The following is a 16803-nucleotide window of genomic DNA, read 5'->3' on the forward strand; positions in this document are numbered from 1 at the left end:
AGTTATTATAGCTTTCATTTTCAGTGTCATGAATTTAAGCAATATCGTATGGTGGCCCTGAGGTGCAAAACACAACATTTCAGAAAACACAATGGCATTTCACATTTCCGAAATGTTGTTGTGTTTCATAAGAAAATAAAGTGAAGTCTGTTAAATGACAATTATTTAGCCTTTTGTCTTTAATAACTGAACTAATAAAAGAAAACAGAGCTGAATTATTGTCCTTTTAACATGTTTAATTCATTTTCATTATGACACAGTAAATGCACACATGAAAAAGAAATTCCAGTAACAGTGTGTATTGTATTTCACTTTATTTCTTGATTTGTTTTCATGTAGGCATTTTAAATCTTCCATATTGAAATGTCCATATTTATTAATATATATATATGTATTGATTTATGAACCATTACTATAGATGATAAATCAAATTGTCAGGTTGGTCATTTTATTAACTTTTTATTTAATTCATAATTTTTTAATTAATTAATTAAAGATATTACAGGTTATTTCTCATTCTTTGTATATTTTGTGTGTTTTTAAAAAAAAAAAAAAAAATTTGTTAGTATGCAAAAATTTTACTTTTCTGCATGTTTATTTCTCATTTAAAGCAAAAATATGTATAATCTTGTAAAAACACAAAAAATCAGTTCAGCTGATTAACTCATAATGATCTCATAAACAGTATATGAAAGTGTTTTATTGTTTGTTTTATTCTAATTTAACATTTTAATATTTTTTTATTAATTTTCTGTGTGTAACATGGACGGAGCTAAAACTGCACTTCATTGTGCAAACCTGTATGTTTAATGACAAGAGAGAAGAAATGATGAACTCTAATGTAGTGTATTTCAGTATATTATCCTTATAAAATGTATTAATAATAAACTGCAGACATACTGTCTTTGTGAAATAAACATAAGGAGAAATCTGCATGTCTCATTTTCCTGAACTCTTTATATTCATTCTTTCACAGTTGTAACCAGCAGCACCATCTGGTGGTGACACACAGACTCAACCAGGTCAGTTTTTACTCATTTTATTACATCATTTTTACAATCAAGAAAAGCTCATAAAGTCAAATTTACTGGATGTAAACAAACAGATTTCAGAAGTAAAAAATAAAGGCACTTAAGTTACACCGCCCTCGATAAAATAAGTTTTCTTTTCTCTCTTTTTTTTTTTTTTTTTTACAAATATTTACACTTTTTTCGTCATGACAAAGTTAGTTAAAAGATGATCAGTGATACCAGTTTGTTTGGGTTAAAATACATGAGAACAGAAGGATGTACTGTACATATAACATGGATATAAAAGAGTTTCATTTAAATAAAGAGATTTGAAAAATGTGACAGCAAAAGTATCTGCTGGTGTGACAATAAGAATCACAATTAAACATCACAGAAGCCATAATCAATACTGAGCCTGTTAACTGACAAATTTGATCACTTTTAATGATGAATCACAAAGATCAGGCAGAAATATTCATGATGGATTTAAATGAAACTCTCTTGTTTCCTGTCAGCTAACGGGTAAATAAGACAGAGAGAATTAAATCATATTTTTTTAGTTATTAGTATCATAGAAAACATGGAGTTGTCTAATGAAAATATCAGTAAATAACTTTCAGAGAATAGAGTTTAAAAACACACATACACACACACACACACACACACACACACATACACACACACACACGCACAAACCGAACGTAAAACACAGCATCAAAAGCTGGTGCAGAATGAAAACACTGCTGTGATCCAGCGATCAGAAAACTGCTGCTACTTCATCACACCGACGCTTCAGTCAGAAACTTCTAGTATAAAATAATAATAATAATATTAATAAAAATACATTCATGTATGAGAGAATAAATGTGGATGGAATGAAGAGTTTTACACACAGAAACACTGAGATGAGTTCAGTTCCTCCTCAGAGCAGAAAGCAACAACACGGCAGCGAATTAAACACTAACGATGACGTCGATGATGTTTACTGTTCATACAACTGGTTTGACTCCCAGAATGCAGGCTCACTTGTGGTTCCTAGAGTCTCTAAAAGCAGAATGGGAGGCAGAGCCTTCAGCTATCAGGTTCAGTTTAGGTCCGAGGGGCAGACACCCTCTCTACGTCTCAGAGTCGGCTTAAAACTTTCCTTTTTGATAAAGCTTCTACTTAGGGCCGACCAGGCTCGCCTTAGACCAGCTGATATAGGCCTAGACTGCTGGGAGACTTCCCATGATGCACTGAGCTGCTCTCTCCTCCTCTCCATATGTACACATTCATGTCCCATTAATGCATGTTACTAGCTTGATGTTCTTGTGCTTTCTCGTCTCGCAGGTGTCCCTGGATCGTGGTCGGGGACCGCCTGCTGCTGTGGTCCTGCTTGACTCCCACTGCTATCGCTGTTATTATAATTAGTCATATTTCTATTATTATTATTGTTGCTATTGTTATTATTGTTGTTGCTGTGCTTCTCTGTGTCTCTCTCTCCCCTCCCTCCCCTCCCTCTTTCTCTCTCAAGGCAGATGGCCGCCCACCTAGAGCCCGGTTCTGCTCAAGGTTTCTTCCTGTTAAAGTTCATAGGGGAATGTTGGTAAATTAAAGAGTTCGTTCTTCACCTGCTCTGTGTGAAAAGTGTCATGAGATAACTTCTGTTGTGATTTGGTGCTGTATAAATAAAATGTAACTTGACTTGATGACTGATTGATCACCACTCTCTCATTGACGAGTTCAAACTTAAAAAGAATATCAGAGCTGCAGGAGTTCAGACTCCTCGTTTGTTGTTTTCTTTGTTTGAGTTAAACTAAAATGTTTTGAAACATGTATGAACATGGGAAAAAATTTTTGGGACCTGATCTGATTTTTAGGAGCATTTTGGTCATTTACAAGGCTAATTTCATACTGAACTGTATACTGTAAACTCTCATGTAAAAGCTGGTATTGAAATAACAGCTGAGTCTCGGTGTCCTGCAGCAACAAACCAAAGTTCCACAATAAAGGAACTTTTTATCAGCCAGAACACACAAGAAATGACCGTCCAGTCAGCTACAAACTTAAGTATAATACTTCAGTAAATGTATTTAGTTACTTTCCACCCCTGATTGTATGCAGAAGATATTAGATCCATCTCGAACTGTAATTCAGCCTCACAAATTCTTTATATTCTATTTTCTTACATTAGAAAAAGTACATTTCTTTGTCAGCGGGATCAGATGTTCTAAAGTACTATTTTTAATTTTAATTTGTCTCTAATTTCCTGAACTTTATAATGGCATTTTTTGCTCTGCAACATGATAACATCAAACACTGGCTGCGACTGTATCCTAACAATATTTCTGTCGACTAGCTGACTTGTTATTTACAGTGTTAATCAGGTAATTTTGAATGAACCAACCAGAACTGAGAGTTACGAATGATGTAGCAGGAAACTTTCAGACACAAAGCAAAGGATAAACCATGTTTTCTGTCAGTCAGAATAGCATGAATGTGTAATCTGACTCCTCGTTTAGATTTATTATTTAAAGTTAATTTAAAATATCATTGAAAGTGACCAAAATGCTCCTAAAAAGTCTGATCTCTTACCGGATAAAATGAGACTGTGACAGTGTGTGAAGTTCGTTGATGTCATATTATGATGATGCGGTTGGTGTAACTATGGTGATATTGTGGTATTCTGTGTGTGGGTGTGTGTGTGTGTGGGTGTATGTGTGTGTGTGTGACTCAGTGGGAGGAGCTGCGGTCGTTGGCGACGTCCTGTAGCCGGCGCAGCAGGGCGGAGTGGTTGTCGGGACAAACCCTCTTGGGTGACGTGTCGTCCTCCAGAGGCATGCTGCGCTTCCTGGTGGGAGTCTCTCCGGTCCGGATCATGCTGTTGATCTCCTGGAGACGCTGAGGGGTCAGAGGTCACAGAGGTCAGAGCAGGTTCTCATGTTTACAAACAACAAAATGTGGGTTGGAAAACTCATCGCCATAATTTCATGATAGCTTATATTTGGACATTTTCATTATTTAGAAATAAAGCAGCTTGTTGGAAACCATTCTGCTCAGGGCTAAACCAGTATGTGGCATTGTTTTCTACCCAAAGAGAAATTAATCTGCGTGATGCTCGGTGGACTACAACTCCCAGGCTAGTTGGACATTTATTTTCCTCATAGACAACGTTATGTGACTTACAGTTCTCTCTCTTCTACATCTTGGATCTCTCCCAGTTAAATCATCAGAACAAAAGATGAACAACTAAGTTAGAAAATATCTTAAATTGAACCTACAAACCTGTGGACATAAAAATGTTGTGCAAGAAGTCAACTACAGCTCCCAAGGTGCATTTCAGCAAGAAATATCCAATCAGTTTACCAAGTTTAAATTCTGTGATGTGCACCTTAACAGCGAGTGGAAACTAAAGATTATGATGTTGAGGAAACGGATTTTACAATCTGCAGATTAAATTAGTTCAATTTTGGTTCAATTCTGGATGAATTCAGCACTGACTCCATCTCCGTAACGACGGCGACCGAGGCTCATGGGTATTGTAGTATTCTTAGCCGTCCACCAAAATCACAGACAACGAAATTGAAATAATTGAAACTGACGGTCATAATATAATCCTGTAGGATCGTTACATCATCCGGGAGAGTCCTGAGTTTCTATGTTCAGTAACATTGAGTTGATTGTTTAAAGAAAAATTTGAAATGGTAATACAGAAATGAGGAAATACACTTCCAGTAGCAGCGGCCCCTCCCACTTCACAACTGTACTGGTCAATGGTGAAAAATTTGCAGCAAATATTTCGCCATTTTAAATATCGCTGTGATCAGAACTATTGCAGTTATTCCATGAAAATACTGTAAAGCAGAGCAGTATGTGTAGTGCACTGTGTGTGTTTGTGTGTGTGTGTGTGTCTCACGTTGGGGGGGCTGCTGCAGATGTAGTAGTAAATCTTGTCTCGGGGGGTTGTCGGCGTGGGGGCGGAGCTCGTCTTGTGCGGTGAGATGTAAATGGAGTGTTTGCTGGACAGAAGCATCCGGCGGGGAGAGCCGGTCCTCAGGGTGGGGTACGGACATAGAGGGGGGGTCTCCACCTGCGCACAAACACACACAGAATTATTAATTAAGTGTTTCATGTTTCATTTCTAATGTTTCTAATGTGTTTTACTGCTTATTTCAGTACCATGAATGTTTTTATTTTTCACATAATGACCCCAGAAGGAATCAAACCTCTGACACGATGTAAGAAAGTTTTTCTTTTGCAGTGAGGAAATCATCTTTACTAAAAGTATTTTCATATTGGACACTTAATATTTTATTATATTCTATATTATGCTATACTACACTATGGTATAATATATCATCATGTTATATTGTACACCATATTATCATAGTAATATAGTAGTATACAGACATAGTTATATTTTACTACTTATCTGATTATATTCTACTCTATTGTAGCTGTTTGTAGGTATTTGTGTCATATTTCTCTCTTTATATTGCATTGAGTGTTTGTAGAAATTCTCATATGAAGCACTCTTAACTTCTATGATTGATCGTTACTGGTAAACAAAGCCCAGGTAAATAAATAAAAAAAACTAGTTCACAGATGTTAAGAGATTATAGATGAGAGCATTAGCTACATGCTCTCACTACGAGTGTAAATATAAGAGTACGTACCCCTGCGGAGGGTGACCTCGGAGAGTATCGGAGAGCAAAGTGTCTCATCTGTTTGATGTAAACGTTGTTGTAGAAGTGAATTAGGTCTCCTCGCTCCTCCTCACCGTCACCCACGTTGGAGGAGGAGGAGGAGGAGGAGGAGGAGTTCTTGTTGGGGGTGGAGGGGGCACTGCCAGGCTGAGGGGCGGGCAAGGTGCTGCTGGAGCGAATAGGAACCGGGCTGTTGTCTCCACCTGCTGGGAGGAGATTATGATGTTAACGGCAAAGAAGACGACAGTGAATAAGATGTCCGCATAAGAGCAGAAAAAGCTTTATTTGTTTTTTACATTTTCAGGTGTTGTGTTTCCGGGTGTTCTATGTGTGTAAAAAGTTATATAAAGCCTTTTGTGTCTTCAGAGGGGGCTGATGATGTCATTGATGACATCACTTGAGTCAGCATCTGTCGGGGCAGACTACAAGTTTGAAAGTGTAAAGAAATCTGGGGGTGTGCAGTGAGAAAGAAGTGCTGCTACCAGACTTCTGTAGCCCGGTCTTCATCTCCGCTGCAAGCTAGCAGCTCCAGGGTACCTTTTAGCTGCTAATAGCATAACACACCCAAATCTCTGTTGCATTGTGGGTAATGTAGGCACCAGGTTTTTGACAAGGATGAAGAATATGTGGAATAAAAAAGACGGTCTGGTATCTCTGGTTCTGCTGTATCGCATTTCATCCTTTTTTCTTAAAAACTGTCCATCATGAGTCTGATAACATAACAGGAGTGCAAAGATAAATCTGTGGAGGACTGTTTCTTTTGTATATATATATATTTTTCTATTATGCCTTTATTATAGGGCAGAGAGAGATGGGGTGGTGACATGCAACAAAGGTTCGCAAAGGTGCTTTTGGTTTTCATACCTGTATCCTGGCTGCTGTGAGGAGGTGAGTTCTGTTTGTTGGAGTCGTTGCTGCCAGAGTGACACCTCTTCCTCCCTGAGATCAACACACTCCTGTAGACCTGAAACATACAAAATGAGCCTCAGTTACTACAGAGGTGATGTGGGAGGAATTTCATATTCTTTTGAGAGTAAAGGCAGATATATATGTAAAGGCTGACATGATTAATATCATCACAGACACAGAGGAGTCCTACGAGTGGTCAGGCTGAGATCAGCATTCATTTTGGGGTGGAACTGGAATCAGTGTCTGACAAAATATTCACTATTTCAGGTCACTCAGTCACTCAGGAAACAGTGGCTGTTATGTTAGCTTACATGCACTAAAATCTGGTGCTTTCGGCCTTTAATGAGGGAGTGCATGAGATACTGAGGTGTTGCTTGCCTTGTTAAAAATGTAAACTGATATTTGGAAACCTGGAAAACTAGAGGAAAAGGGAAGGGAATATTTTTGTCTTTAGTCATTTGGGTGAACCAACCCTTTAAATTTGAAGGGGCCATATTATGCTTTTTGTGATTTTCTGTTATTTATATTGTATTATATTAGATATCTATGCTAAAAATGGTAAAAGTTCCAAAACTTAAGATTAACGTATATAGAAAATGCTGCCTGCAAGTCAAAAGTCGGGGCTTTAACCTGCCCTAAACGCTTTGTTTACAAAGTTTTTTTGTACTTTGCCAATGAGCTGACATCAGACCATCACACATGCCCATAAACGGCCATCCGTTATGTAGTTTTGTTGCTAAGGTTGTTGCTAAGGTTTTTCCATGTGTTGTTTGCATTGTCCCCTCTCAGATTCTCAGTCTTAATATTTCAGGCTGGATTTCAGCTTGAACATGTAACTAATCTATTTGAGAAATGCACATTTTGATTAAATAACGACAAGTAGTGAAATCCTACTACTACAGTTTGTTTCATAGTTTGTTGATGTAGCCAGAAGTCAGCCGTGATGCAGGCTTCAGGGAGCTAACCAATCAGAACAGAGAGGGCTCATCGGGAGGCGGGGCCTTAAAGAGACAAAAATCATGCAGAGATATTCCAGTAGAGCCCCAGAATATAAATATAGACCTGGAAATGTGCAGGATATTTCCTCTTTAAACTTCACCTCTGTGAAGCACCGTCAAGTCCCAAAACTACAGTTCAACATCATCTACATAAACATGTGTTCCCTTATTTTGTTGTGCTAATTTAAAGGTGCAGTGTGTAGAATTTAGTGGCATCTAGCGGAACGGACTTGGAAGAAATGGAATATAATATTCATAAGCATGTTTTAATTACTGTATAATCCCATGAGAATAAGCATTGTTGTGTTTTTATTACCTTGTAATGAGCCCTTTATATCTACATAGGGAGTGGGTCCTCTTCCATGGAGGCCACCATGTTGCACCGCCATGTTTCTAGAGTAGCGCAGAACAGACAAACCAGACTCTGACTCTAGAGAGGGCCTTTCGTGTTTTTCGCGAGTTTCATGGCCACCATATGTTCTCCTACATGCTTGGAAGGGGAGGGGTCTTCAGTTGGTTGCAATCTGCAACCTCACCACTAGATGCCACTAAATCTTACACACTGGTCCTTTAATAACCAGAAGGTGTTCAGTATGGACGTGTTTCCACAAAGCTGAAAACTCCCTGTAATAATCTCCTCGGACAGAAATAAATAGACAGATAGAGGAAATCCAGTTTGGTCTTTTGCTGAAAATAACAATGCCACAACAGTTTTCATGGAAAAGATTCATCCTGTGACAGCTGCTGTATTCCAAAACATGTCACTGTTAAACTTGAATATGTGGGGGATATTTACTGAGTTGTGGCCCCTTTTTAGCTTGAATTATGTGTCTTCTTATTTGCTAGAGGATGAGAAGTGGTATAGCTGAAAATGCAATATGTATTTTGAGGCATTGCTGTTTTGAGGTGCAAAATATTGGAGGACAGACAGCGATATTTTTGTTTGCTTTGTTTGTTTCTTCTGCCCATGAAGCAGCCCTGGTTGACTGAAGCTGTAAAAAAAGTTTGGGAGATTTTCTGCATGTGTGTCAGTAAGAAGCAGTGGTGCTGATTCAGAGCTTCTTACATTGCTGCTGGCCTGAGGCTGAGAGCGGTAACACTTCATAATGTTCTGGAAGGATTTGTCTTCTTTGGTCACCTGACAAAAACAAAGAACACAGACATGTACTTTAATAGAAAGGACACACACAGCAGTATGGAGGGATGTTCATGTATATGTAAACACACACAGACCTTGGCCATGACGTAGACGGCACACATGAGCAGCTGGTCCAGGTGACGGTCCATCATTAGTTCGGTACAGTTCACCAGAGAATATTCAAAACAGGTCCAGATCTTCCTCCTCAGCTCTGATGAGATGTCCAGTTTGGCACACAGATCTCTGAGACGTACGCTGGCTAGGTGATACACCTGAGAGACAGAATCACAAACACAACTGCTTTTAGCTTTGTATGTGTTTTGTATTAATCCTTCAGTCTAGAGTCTCTCCAATGCAAGCAGCTCTGCCGTTTCTCCACAAAGATCGGTCCACTCAGCTGTGGGATCCACTGTTGCTGACTGGACCATCACATCCAGATCTCCTCTCGTCATCAGCCAGAAACTGGTTTGTTAATCATGTCAATGATGTAAAAGTCGCCACACTTTCTAATTGAAACTGTCTGACTGTTAAAGGTAGAGTCAGCAATTCTAACCCAACACACTTTTTGTCAAATTCAGCAAATATCTCCTCACGGCCCGCTAGCTGTCCCTTCATGTGTGCGCTGAAAAAAAAAATCTGGTGTTCATACACAGCACTGGCTCTGTAACTGTGCATGTAAACACAACACTATTCCAGCCAATCAGCAGGGGGTGTTCCTACTCATGCAGAGGAGAGGGAGAAGTCATCAGAGCAGCTGTCTGTGTGAGGACATGACAGTCTCCCGTCTCCAGCACCCACTGAATGTTGGGTTAGGGCTGGCGAACTGGAGAGAGAGAGGCCGTGGCCAATTCACATAGAAAGTGTTTTCTCATAGTATCGATATGCTTCCATTATATTAAATGTATCAGTCCACACTGAATCCCAGACAGTCTCACGGAGACCCTCCGTGCTCCATTTAGTGAAGTGAAATCTGAGCAGGCAGCTGTTTAAATCACACAAATATCCCGCTGTATATGTTTTCAACTTATTAACCATATCAATAAATACAAACACTGTCGATTTCTTCCCGTGGAGCCGACATGTAAACTATTTTGGTTCAGTAAATTTCTGCTGTCAGTCAGCCTGGTGAAGGCAGTTTGTCCGGCTGCTGTCCTCTCAGCTCCCGAAGAGCTGCAGCTGACAGACGGCTGCTTCTGTGGACAGAAACGCTAAACGCAGGTCGAGTGAGAAGGCCGCTTTTTTCCACTCGTGATAAAGTGTGAGAGTAACAGAAGTGACTCTACAGCTGACGCATCGCTCTGGATTCCGCCATACTTCTCTTTTGGTTGTTGGCATGGCAATGCATGTCCATGAATTTAAGGGGCGGAGCTTCTGAAGGAGCACGGAGGGAGGAGTGTATTTGTTTGGGTGTTTAGTTCAAATATCAACAATCTTTCTCCAGAATGACTGCCTCTTCCTTTAAACCCTGTATAAGCCACCCAGCATTCACACACAGTTAAACACGAGATGTGAGGTGCTGTAGGCGAAACTGTGACGACAGTAGAAGGATAAATAGCAGACGTGTTGGACTCGTACCTTCCTGAAGAACAGGGACAGCGAGCCTTTCTTCAGCGGGCTGCTTGCCGGTTTGGCGGCCGGCTTGGGGGAGGCTGACTGGACGGTGAGGGCGCCGCTCAGAGTCTGGGCGGACAGCGGCTGCAGCGTGGCTCCGCCCTGTCCGGTCACACTAACCTGGACGGGGATGAAAGTGATGCCTCCGCTCTCATTGGCTATACCTGCAGAGGTCAAAGGTCAGTTTTTCTTATTAAAGGACAGTAAGTAATAAATAATTCAAATTTATTTGGATAGTGCTTTTCTTAGGCATTAGTCACAAAGTGCTTTATAAAGGCATAAAACAGCATACAAAAAAGAATCATAGCAGATGAAGTCACGTGATTAAAAAGTGCAAAACTAAAAAACACAGTACACAATGAAAATATACAATGCACAATAAAAATACACAATAGAAACATTAAAAGGTGACATACAGGTTACCCAAACGCCTGTATAAACAGGTGTGTTTTTAACTGCTTTTTAAAAGAATCCACAGAATCAGCAGACCGTGAGGATGCGGGCTGAGCGTTTCATAGTTCAGGTGCTACGACCTCAAAAGCTCAATCACGGGTGTGACAGGGTGGGACAGACAGCGAACTTTGACCTACGAGAGCGAGCTGATGAGTAAGGGTGAAGTAGATCAGCCACATATGCAGGAGCCTGACCGTGCAGTGCTCTACGAGTAAGAATGAGACTTTTAAACTGGATCCTACACGCAATAGGGAGCCAGTGAAGAGATTTAAGTATAGGGGTATTTTGACAGGTTCAAAATTTTTCAAGTTTGTCTTAAAACAACAGTCAAGTGCCCATATGAACACTGAAAGAGGTTTTCCTCGCTGTAATCATTCCTCCTGTTCATTCATCCCTTTCAAATGTGCTCTCAATGTAAGTGATGGGGGACAAAATCCACAGTGTGTCCACACAGTCATTGTGCAAAAATGTATTCAAAAGTCTCTGTGAAGCTTATATTCAGCTTCAGCAGTCTGAGTTAGTCATATCAAGTGGATATCTGACACATTTACAGTCTTTTTAGCATCAAATTCCCTCTTTGTGTTTCCTCGGACAGTGTTTCCCTGTTGAGCTGCAGGTGGAAGTATAGTAACAAAAAGAGGAACTTTGACACTAAAAAGACTGTAACGTTGAAAGATATCTACTTGATTTGACTCATTTGGACGCTGAAGCTTCATATTAGCTTCAGATAAACTATTTAATACAGGAGGAATTATTATGGCAAGAAAAACCTATTTAAATGTTCATTTGGGGACCTGACTGCTGTTCATGAACAGAACAAATCAACATTCTCACATCAGTGTTTTCAGTCTCTCACCTTGCACAGGTATGGTGACTGTCTGCCCGTTGTTGGCGGTGACGGTGGCGGTTGCCATGGTGACTACAGTCTGCCCAGCCGGGATGGCTGTGACCAGACTGGCCTGGCTGGTTTTGGCCACAGCGGCTGGTGCTGTACTGGTTGAGCCGGTGGAGCCGGTGGAGGTGACTCCAGACTCGCCGTCCACCAGGTCGACAAACAGACGCCGCCGAGCCGCGCCGGTGGGCGGGGAGCTGTAGCGGTCCAGCAGGGTGGTGGGGGAGGGGGACACACCTGCAGGAGGAGGGAGGATAGCTTTATATTCACTAGTAGAAGTACACATTTTTACACATTTTTCTAGATACATGACAAATGAAATAAGTAAAAAGTAAAAAATGAAAAATATTGAATAAAAGCTGTGAAAAAGAAATTATTATTCAGTCAAAATCACAGCCATTTTTAAGTCATTATTGTCAGATTCAAATTCAGATGCATTTTGATCCAAAGGTTCATTTGAAATGAATAAATTCTATCATTACAATTAACAATATGAGATGTATTTAATTCAAATACAAACTCTGTTGTAGCTAATACCTTCATATGGTTTTCACCAAATCAGATACTGTATATTTATTAATTTACACAATCAAATATGAAGTATTTCATCTGAGTGCAAACAGCTAACAAGACACATATCTGTCATCAATGTTTCTGATAAATAGATTTATTTGTGACAACACATAAAAAACAATAACAGCATTTCTTCCAGGAAAAAAAAAATCTTGAATGAACAGCAGTGAAAAAAAATCACACACACCTTTGACGGTGCTGTTGGTGTTGAGGTCCGGTCCGTGGTTTATGGGAGTGAGGGGAACGCTGCCTGAGCTGCTTTCATCATTTTGTTCCAGATACTGAGGAGGCATCACCTGAAACACATCCAGACCACAGTCAGCTTGTGCATCAACGAAGACTGTGTGGGAATGTATTTAAATTTAATGCACAAACACACTCTAAAATACAGTGAAATCTACATAGTATATACTGTAGTGCATTTAAAGTACACAATAAATGTAATATTTTATAGTCTTTGTGTTGACGGACCTCCTGGCAGGCAGGGACGTGGTCTTTGGCCCCGCGGAGGCTCTCCCACAGCGGGGAGTCGCTGGTCCAGGCCAGGCTCTCCAGCACCTGCTCCTCCACTTGGTTCAGGTGCTTCACCACCTCCCGAAACAGACCCTGCTCCGACCGCACCAACACCTCGATCACCTGCGCAGATACACATAAATATCAAGAAACGAGGAGGTTTACCAAACTCCAAATACAAATGTTATTTTCTACATTATTGTTGTTGCATTTTTACTATATTTCCTCTGAACTTCGGAGCCATTTTCTTGATGCTTGATGCTTTTCCACAGTGTTTATTCTCGTCATTCACAGATTTTGTCACTATGTCACCATATATCTGACATTTCAGCTTTTTGGGTTCTGGCATTTTGAATATCTTTGTTTTATCTTTTAAACCTTGCAGAAGTGATTATTGATGCCATGTATAAGGCCTTGTTAAGACTGCCAGCCCAAATCCATTTTTTGGCCACTGATTGTATCCAGATTGATTTTAGAAAGTCTGGACAGCAAAAAAAAACACATACAATGCAGTTTTTGCAAATCGGTCCCAAGCCACACTTGGAGCTGGTGATAGGATGTATCAATACCTTGTAGAAGTGATAAGCCGGGAGCCGGAAGATTCGGATCATGTTGGGGAAATCTCCTGGAGGTCTGTAGGAGAAGATGACGATCTCTAAACAGCAGGCCAGCAGAGAGCGATGGAAGATGTCCTGTTCCAAAATACACTGTGAAACACACACACACACACACACACACACACACACACACACACACACACACACACACACACACACACTTCATTAATTTCATTACTCACTTCCAGGAACAGGTCAGGAACAAGTACAAACTATTTGAAACAGTATATACTATTTCATCAACAGACTGAGTCCGTTGATGACATGTTTGTTTCCTTCCAGAGGAACAGAGTCTATGTATTTACAAGCTAAGAAGAATGTGTCCTATTAAATTACTTCATCCATTACCTCCCCCACAAAACCACCGTCAAGCATCAGGGGCGCCATAGGAGGACGTCAACACTTAAAAACTTAAATTTACCAAGATTTACCAAGTCAAAACTTCAGAGCAAATGAAGATACAAGCCTAAAAGGTCTGTGAATGCTGATCATTACAAGCACCCAGCACCCCTTAAACATTTTCATTTAAGGCCGCGTTACTTATTTTAAACAGCTGGGACCACGTCCTCCCAATGAAGAGGTCTAAATAAGACAAGGTATACTTTATTGTCCCAGACGGAGGACGTATCTCGGGCTAAGAGTTGAATACTGTTGCACATAGAAAAATACAAGGTGCACATAATATAGGTTCATAATCTCCAGTGGCACTAGTAATGTACATCACATCAATCAGACATCTACACAAATAGACTATTGTTCCCCTTGTACACAGAGTATACAGACTATTTCTAAAATGATGAAAACACAGTGACTTGTGTTGAGTTTATATAAAAGAATTAAAGCAATGAAAAGGTGAAAACCAGATGTGCGAAGGAGGCAAAGTCCATAAATTAGATATTAAATAAAACAAATCAAGTAGTATTCCACTCACTATCAGTCAGTGTTACACATGAAACCCTACTGCACTGTGTATATATTCTAGTCGGTTAAAATAAACAACTGTGCAATAGATCAAAAATGATGCCGGTTCTTTGCTCAGCAGTCTGATGGAGGTGGGGACGAAGGAGAGCTGGAGACAGTTGGTTTTGCATTTACTGGCTCTATAACATCTACCAGAGAGTAACAGTTTATATTCAGAGTATAAAATATGTGATTCTGTGTGCTTGTCTGATCACAGTTTTCTCATAGATAGAAAGGAGGGATGGGTTTTTCCCCCTTTCATTGCTGTTTTCACCATGTTAATGTAGATTTTAGATTTTAACAGTGAAGATGCCGCACCATGCTGAAATGAAAACAGTTACATAGCTATGCAAGGCCTGCCTGTTACTAATTTTTGTGACTTATATTCAACTTCAGCCCCGAGTTTAACATCTGTGGCACTGACAAGAGGATAAAAGCTGCACAGTTAACACTCACAGACAGGTCAGCATCTCCCAGAATCATCTTTTCTCTCTCGATGATGGACTCCAGAATCCGGTAGTACAACGCCTCCGCCAGGTGAAAATACTTCACCGCCATGTCTACGAGAAAAACTTTTATTCAGACACTTAAACAGAAGTGAATCTATCAAACACACTATCGTCTACGTCTGCACGTACCTCTCCCCATCGACCTGTTCTCTTCCCCGCTGCCCTCGTAATGCTGAGAGAAGAGCTCGAACATGTCCTTCAGGCGCTTGTTGATGACATCACTGGGGTCTCTGGCACAGGTCCTGAGACATAAAGGTACAGAGATACAGTTTGAGTTTAAACTGGGTTCATGTCTTTGGAGACATCATCAGTTCAGCCCACAGGAAAGGAAAGAGAATCCTACCTCAGTGTTTCTGTTAGCTTAGCACTCGGCCCCTGTTTGGTTCCCGACAGCAGCGTGTGGAGACGTCCGACGCTCTTCATGGCGGACGAGACCGGAGACGCCAGGCTGTTCTCCTGAACGTACTTCCTGCCCGTCAGAGGAGTGGCCACCTTAAGAGCCGAGGCCTGTGGAGAGGAGAGACAGGAGGTTGATTAGCTCACGTTTCCTGTTTATTTACATGAATAAATCACAAAAAGGAGGATGCGGGAAGAGCGGCAGAGAGTAAAAACAAGAGGCTGTTTATTTTATCTTGATTTAAAAGAGACAAATAAAAGGTACATAAATGTCTTACTGTGAGGTTGGCGTGAAGCCTGTAGGTGGCGCTGTCCTGGTTCTCCACCCCTTCACACAGGCACGGCCCCGGGGTGCCGATGTCATCGCTCGCCCCCTCGCCAGTAAAGATCCTCTCATCCAGGCTGCCGGTGGCCAGAACATGTTCCTCATACACCCGAGTCAGAGACAAACTGTGGGTACAGGACCGGACGTTAGAGAAGGAAATAAAAAGTAGCATAACATAACGGAAATTTAAGAAGTATACAGCAGTAGGGTAGAGTCAACTAGAGCTTGGTAAGAGTGGCCTATGGTAGAGCTGAGTAAAGTAGGATACAGTCAGTTACAATTGGATTAAGTAGAAACAGAGTAAAATAGAGTAAAGCAGGTTATGGAAAAGTAGGTTAGAGTCGGTTAGAGCTCAGTAAAACAGAGAAATTACATTAGAGTAGAGTAGAATAGAGTGGCTGAGAGTAGAGTTCACTAAATTGGGATAAAGTAAGATTCTGTAAGAGTAAAGTAGAGTTGACTGGAATAGGGAAGAGTATAGCAAGATAAAGAAAAGTAGAGTCAATTAGAGTTACATTAGAGTGAAGAAGAGTAGAGTAGAATAGAGTTGAGTAAGGTAGAATAAAGAAAAGTAAGATAGTCAATTACAGTTGGAAGAAGTAGAGTAAGGTAGAATACTTAAACAGTACAGTTGAGTAAAAGTATGGTTGATATGGAAAAGTAGAGTACAGTCAGATAAAGTAGAGTAGAGTAGAGTGATGTTAGATCGGAGAGCAGTATGGGAAAGAAACGTTGGCTAGAGTAGAGTCAGGTACAGTGACTGCAGTAGGGTAGAATACAGTAAGGTATAATCAACTACAGTAGAGAAAACAGATGCTGCAAAAAACAAGACTCTGAAGTGAACTCCTCATCTCTCCTCACCACATGTTTCTGTCTTCATACAAATTAGATTATTTCAATTTCGGTAATGTTTAAAACACACAGTGTCATGTTGCCGTGGCGATGGCCGACACTCACAAACTGTCTCCGAAGTTCATGGGATCCAGAAAGCCGGTCAGACCGTCCTCTTTTCCTCTGAGAATCTGTGGGAGTTGAAGAAAAGGAAGTCTAGTTTTACAATATAAAACCACAAACATCATCAGGTCAGGCCAGTGTGTGTGTGTGTGTGTGTGTGTGTGTGTGTGTGTGTGTGTGTGTGTGTGTGTGTGTGTGTGTGTGTGTTCCCCGGTATTTATTTCCTTACTGCGCTGTTAGGAAGTGCAAAACCACATCAT

At 40.6% G+C, this 16803-nt stretch overlaps 1 protein-coding gene across 2 annotated transcripts in view; it reads right to left on the bottom strand.

The window, feature by feature from the left end:
- Positions 1-1023: 1023 nt before the first annotated feature.
- Positions 1024-16803, bottom strand: part of rbl2 (retinoblastoma-like 2 (p130)) — a 28392-nt gene continuing 12612 nt past the window's right edge. Inside the window, exons 7-22 of one of the 2 annotated variants that reach the window (XM_067590777.1) lie at positions 16547-16611; positions 15543-15714; positions 15212-15375; positions 14998-15110; positions 14816-14919; positions 13352-13489; positions 12741-12905; positions 12457-12565; positions 11661-11933; positions 10316-10515; positions 8836-9012; positions 8669-8740; positions 6560-6659; positions 5666-5898; positions 4906-5079; positions 1024-3890 (exon numbers count right to left, since the gene is read on the bottom strand). In XM_067590777.1, coding sequence (XP_067446878.1) covers positions 3723-3890; positions 4906-5079; positions 5666-5898; positions 6560-6659; positions 8669-8740; positions 8836-9012; positions 10316-10515; positions 11661-11933; positions 12457-12565; positions 12741-12905; positions 13352-13489; positions 14816-14919; positions 14998-15110; positions 15212-15375; positions 15543-15714; positions 16547-16611 — 2427 coding nt within the window. In that variant the 3' untranslated portion in view covers positions 1024-3722. Of the gene's footprint in view, positions 3891-4905; positions 5080-5665; positions 5902-6559; positions 6660-8668; positions 8741-8835; positions 9013-10315; positions 10516-11660; positions 11934-12456; positions 12566-12740; positions 12906-13351; positions 13490-14815; positions 14920-14997; positions 15111-15211; positions 15376-15542; positions 15715-16546; positions 16612-16803 lie in introns of both variants that reach the window. The other variant, XM_067590776.1, reaches the window with a different exon arrangement.

Source organism: Thunnus thynnus, chromosome 5 (assembly GCF_963924715.1).
Source record: "Thunnus thynnus chromosome 5, fThuThy2.1, whole genome shotgun sequence".
Taxonomy (NCBI): domain Eukaryota; kingdom Metazoa; phylum Chordata; class Actinopteri; order Scombriformes; family Scombridae; genus Thunnus; species Thunnus thynnus.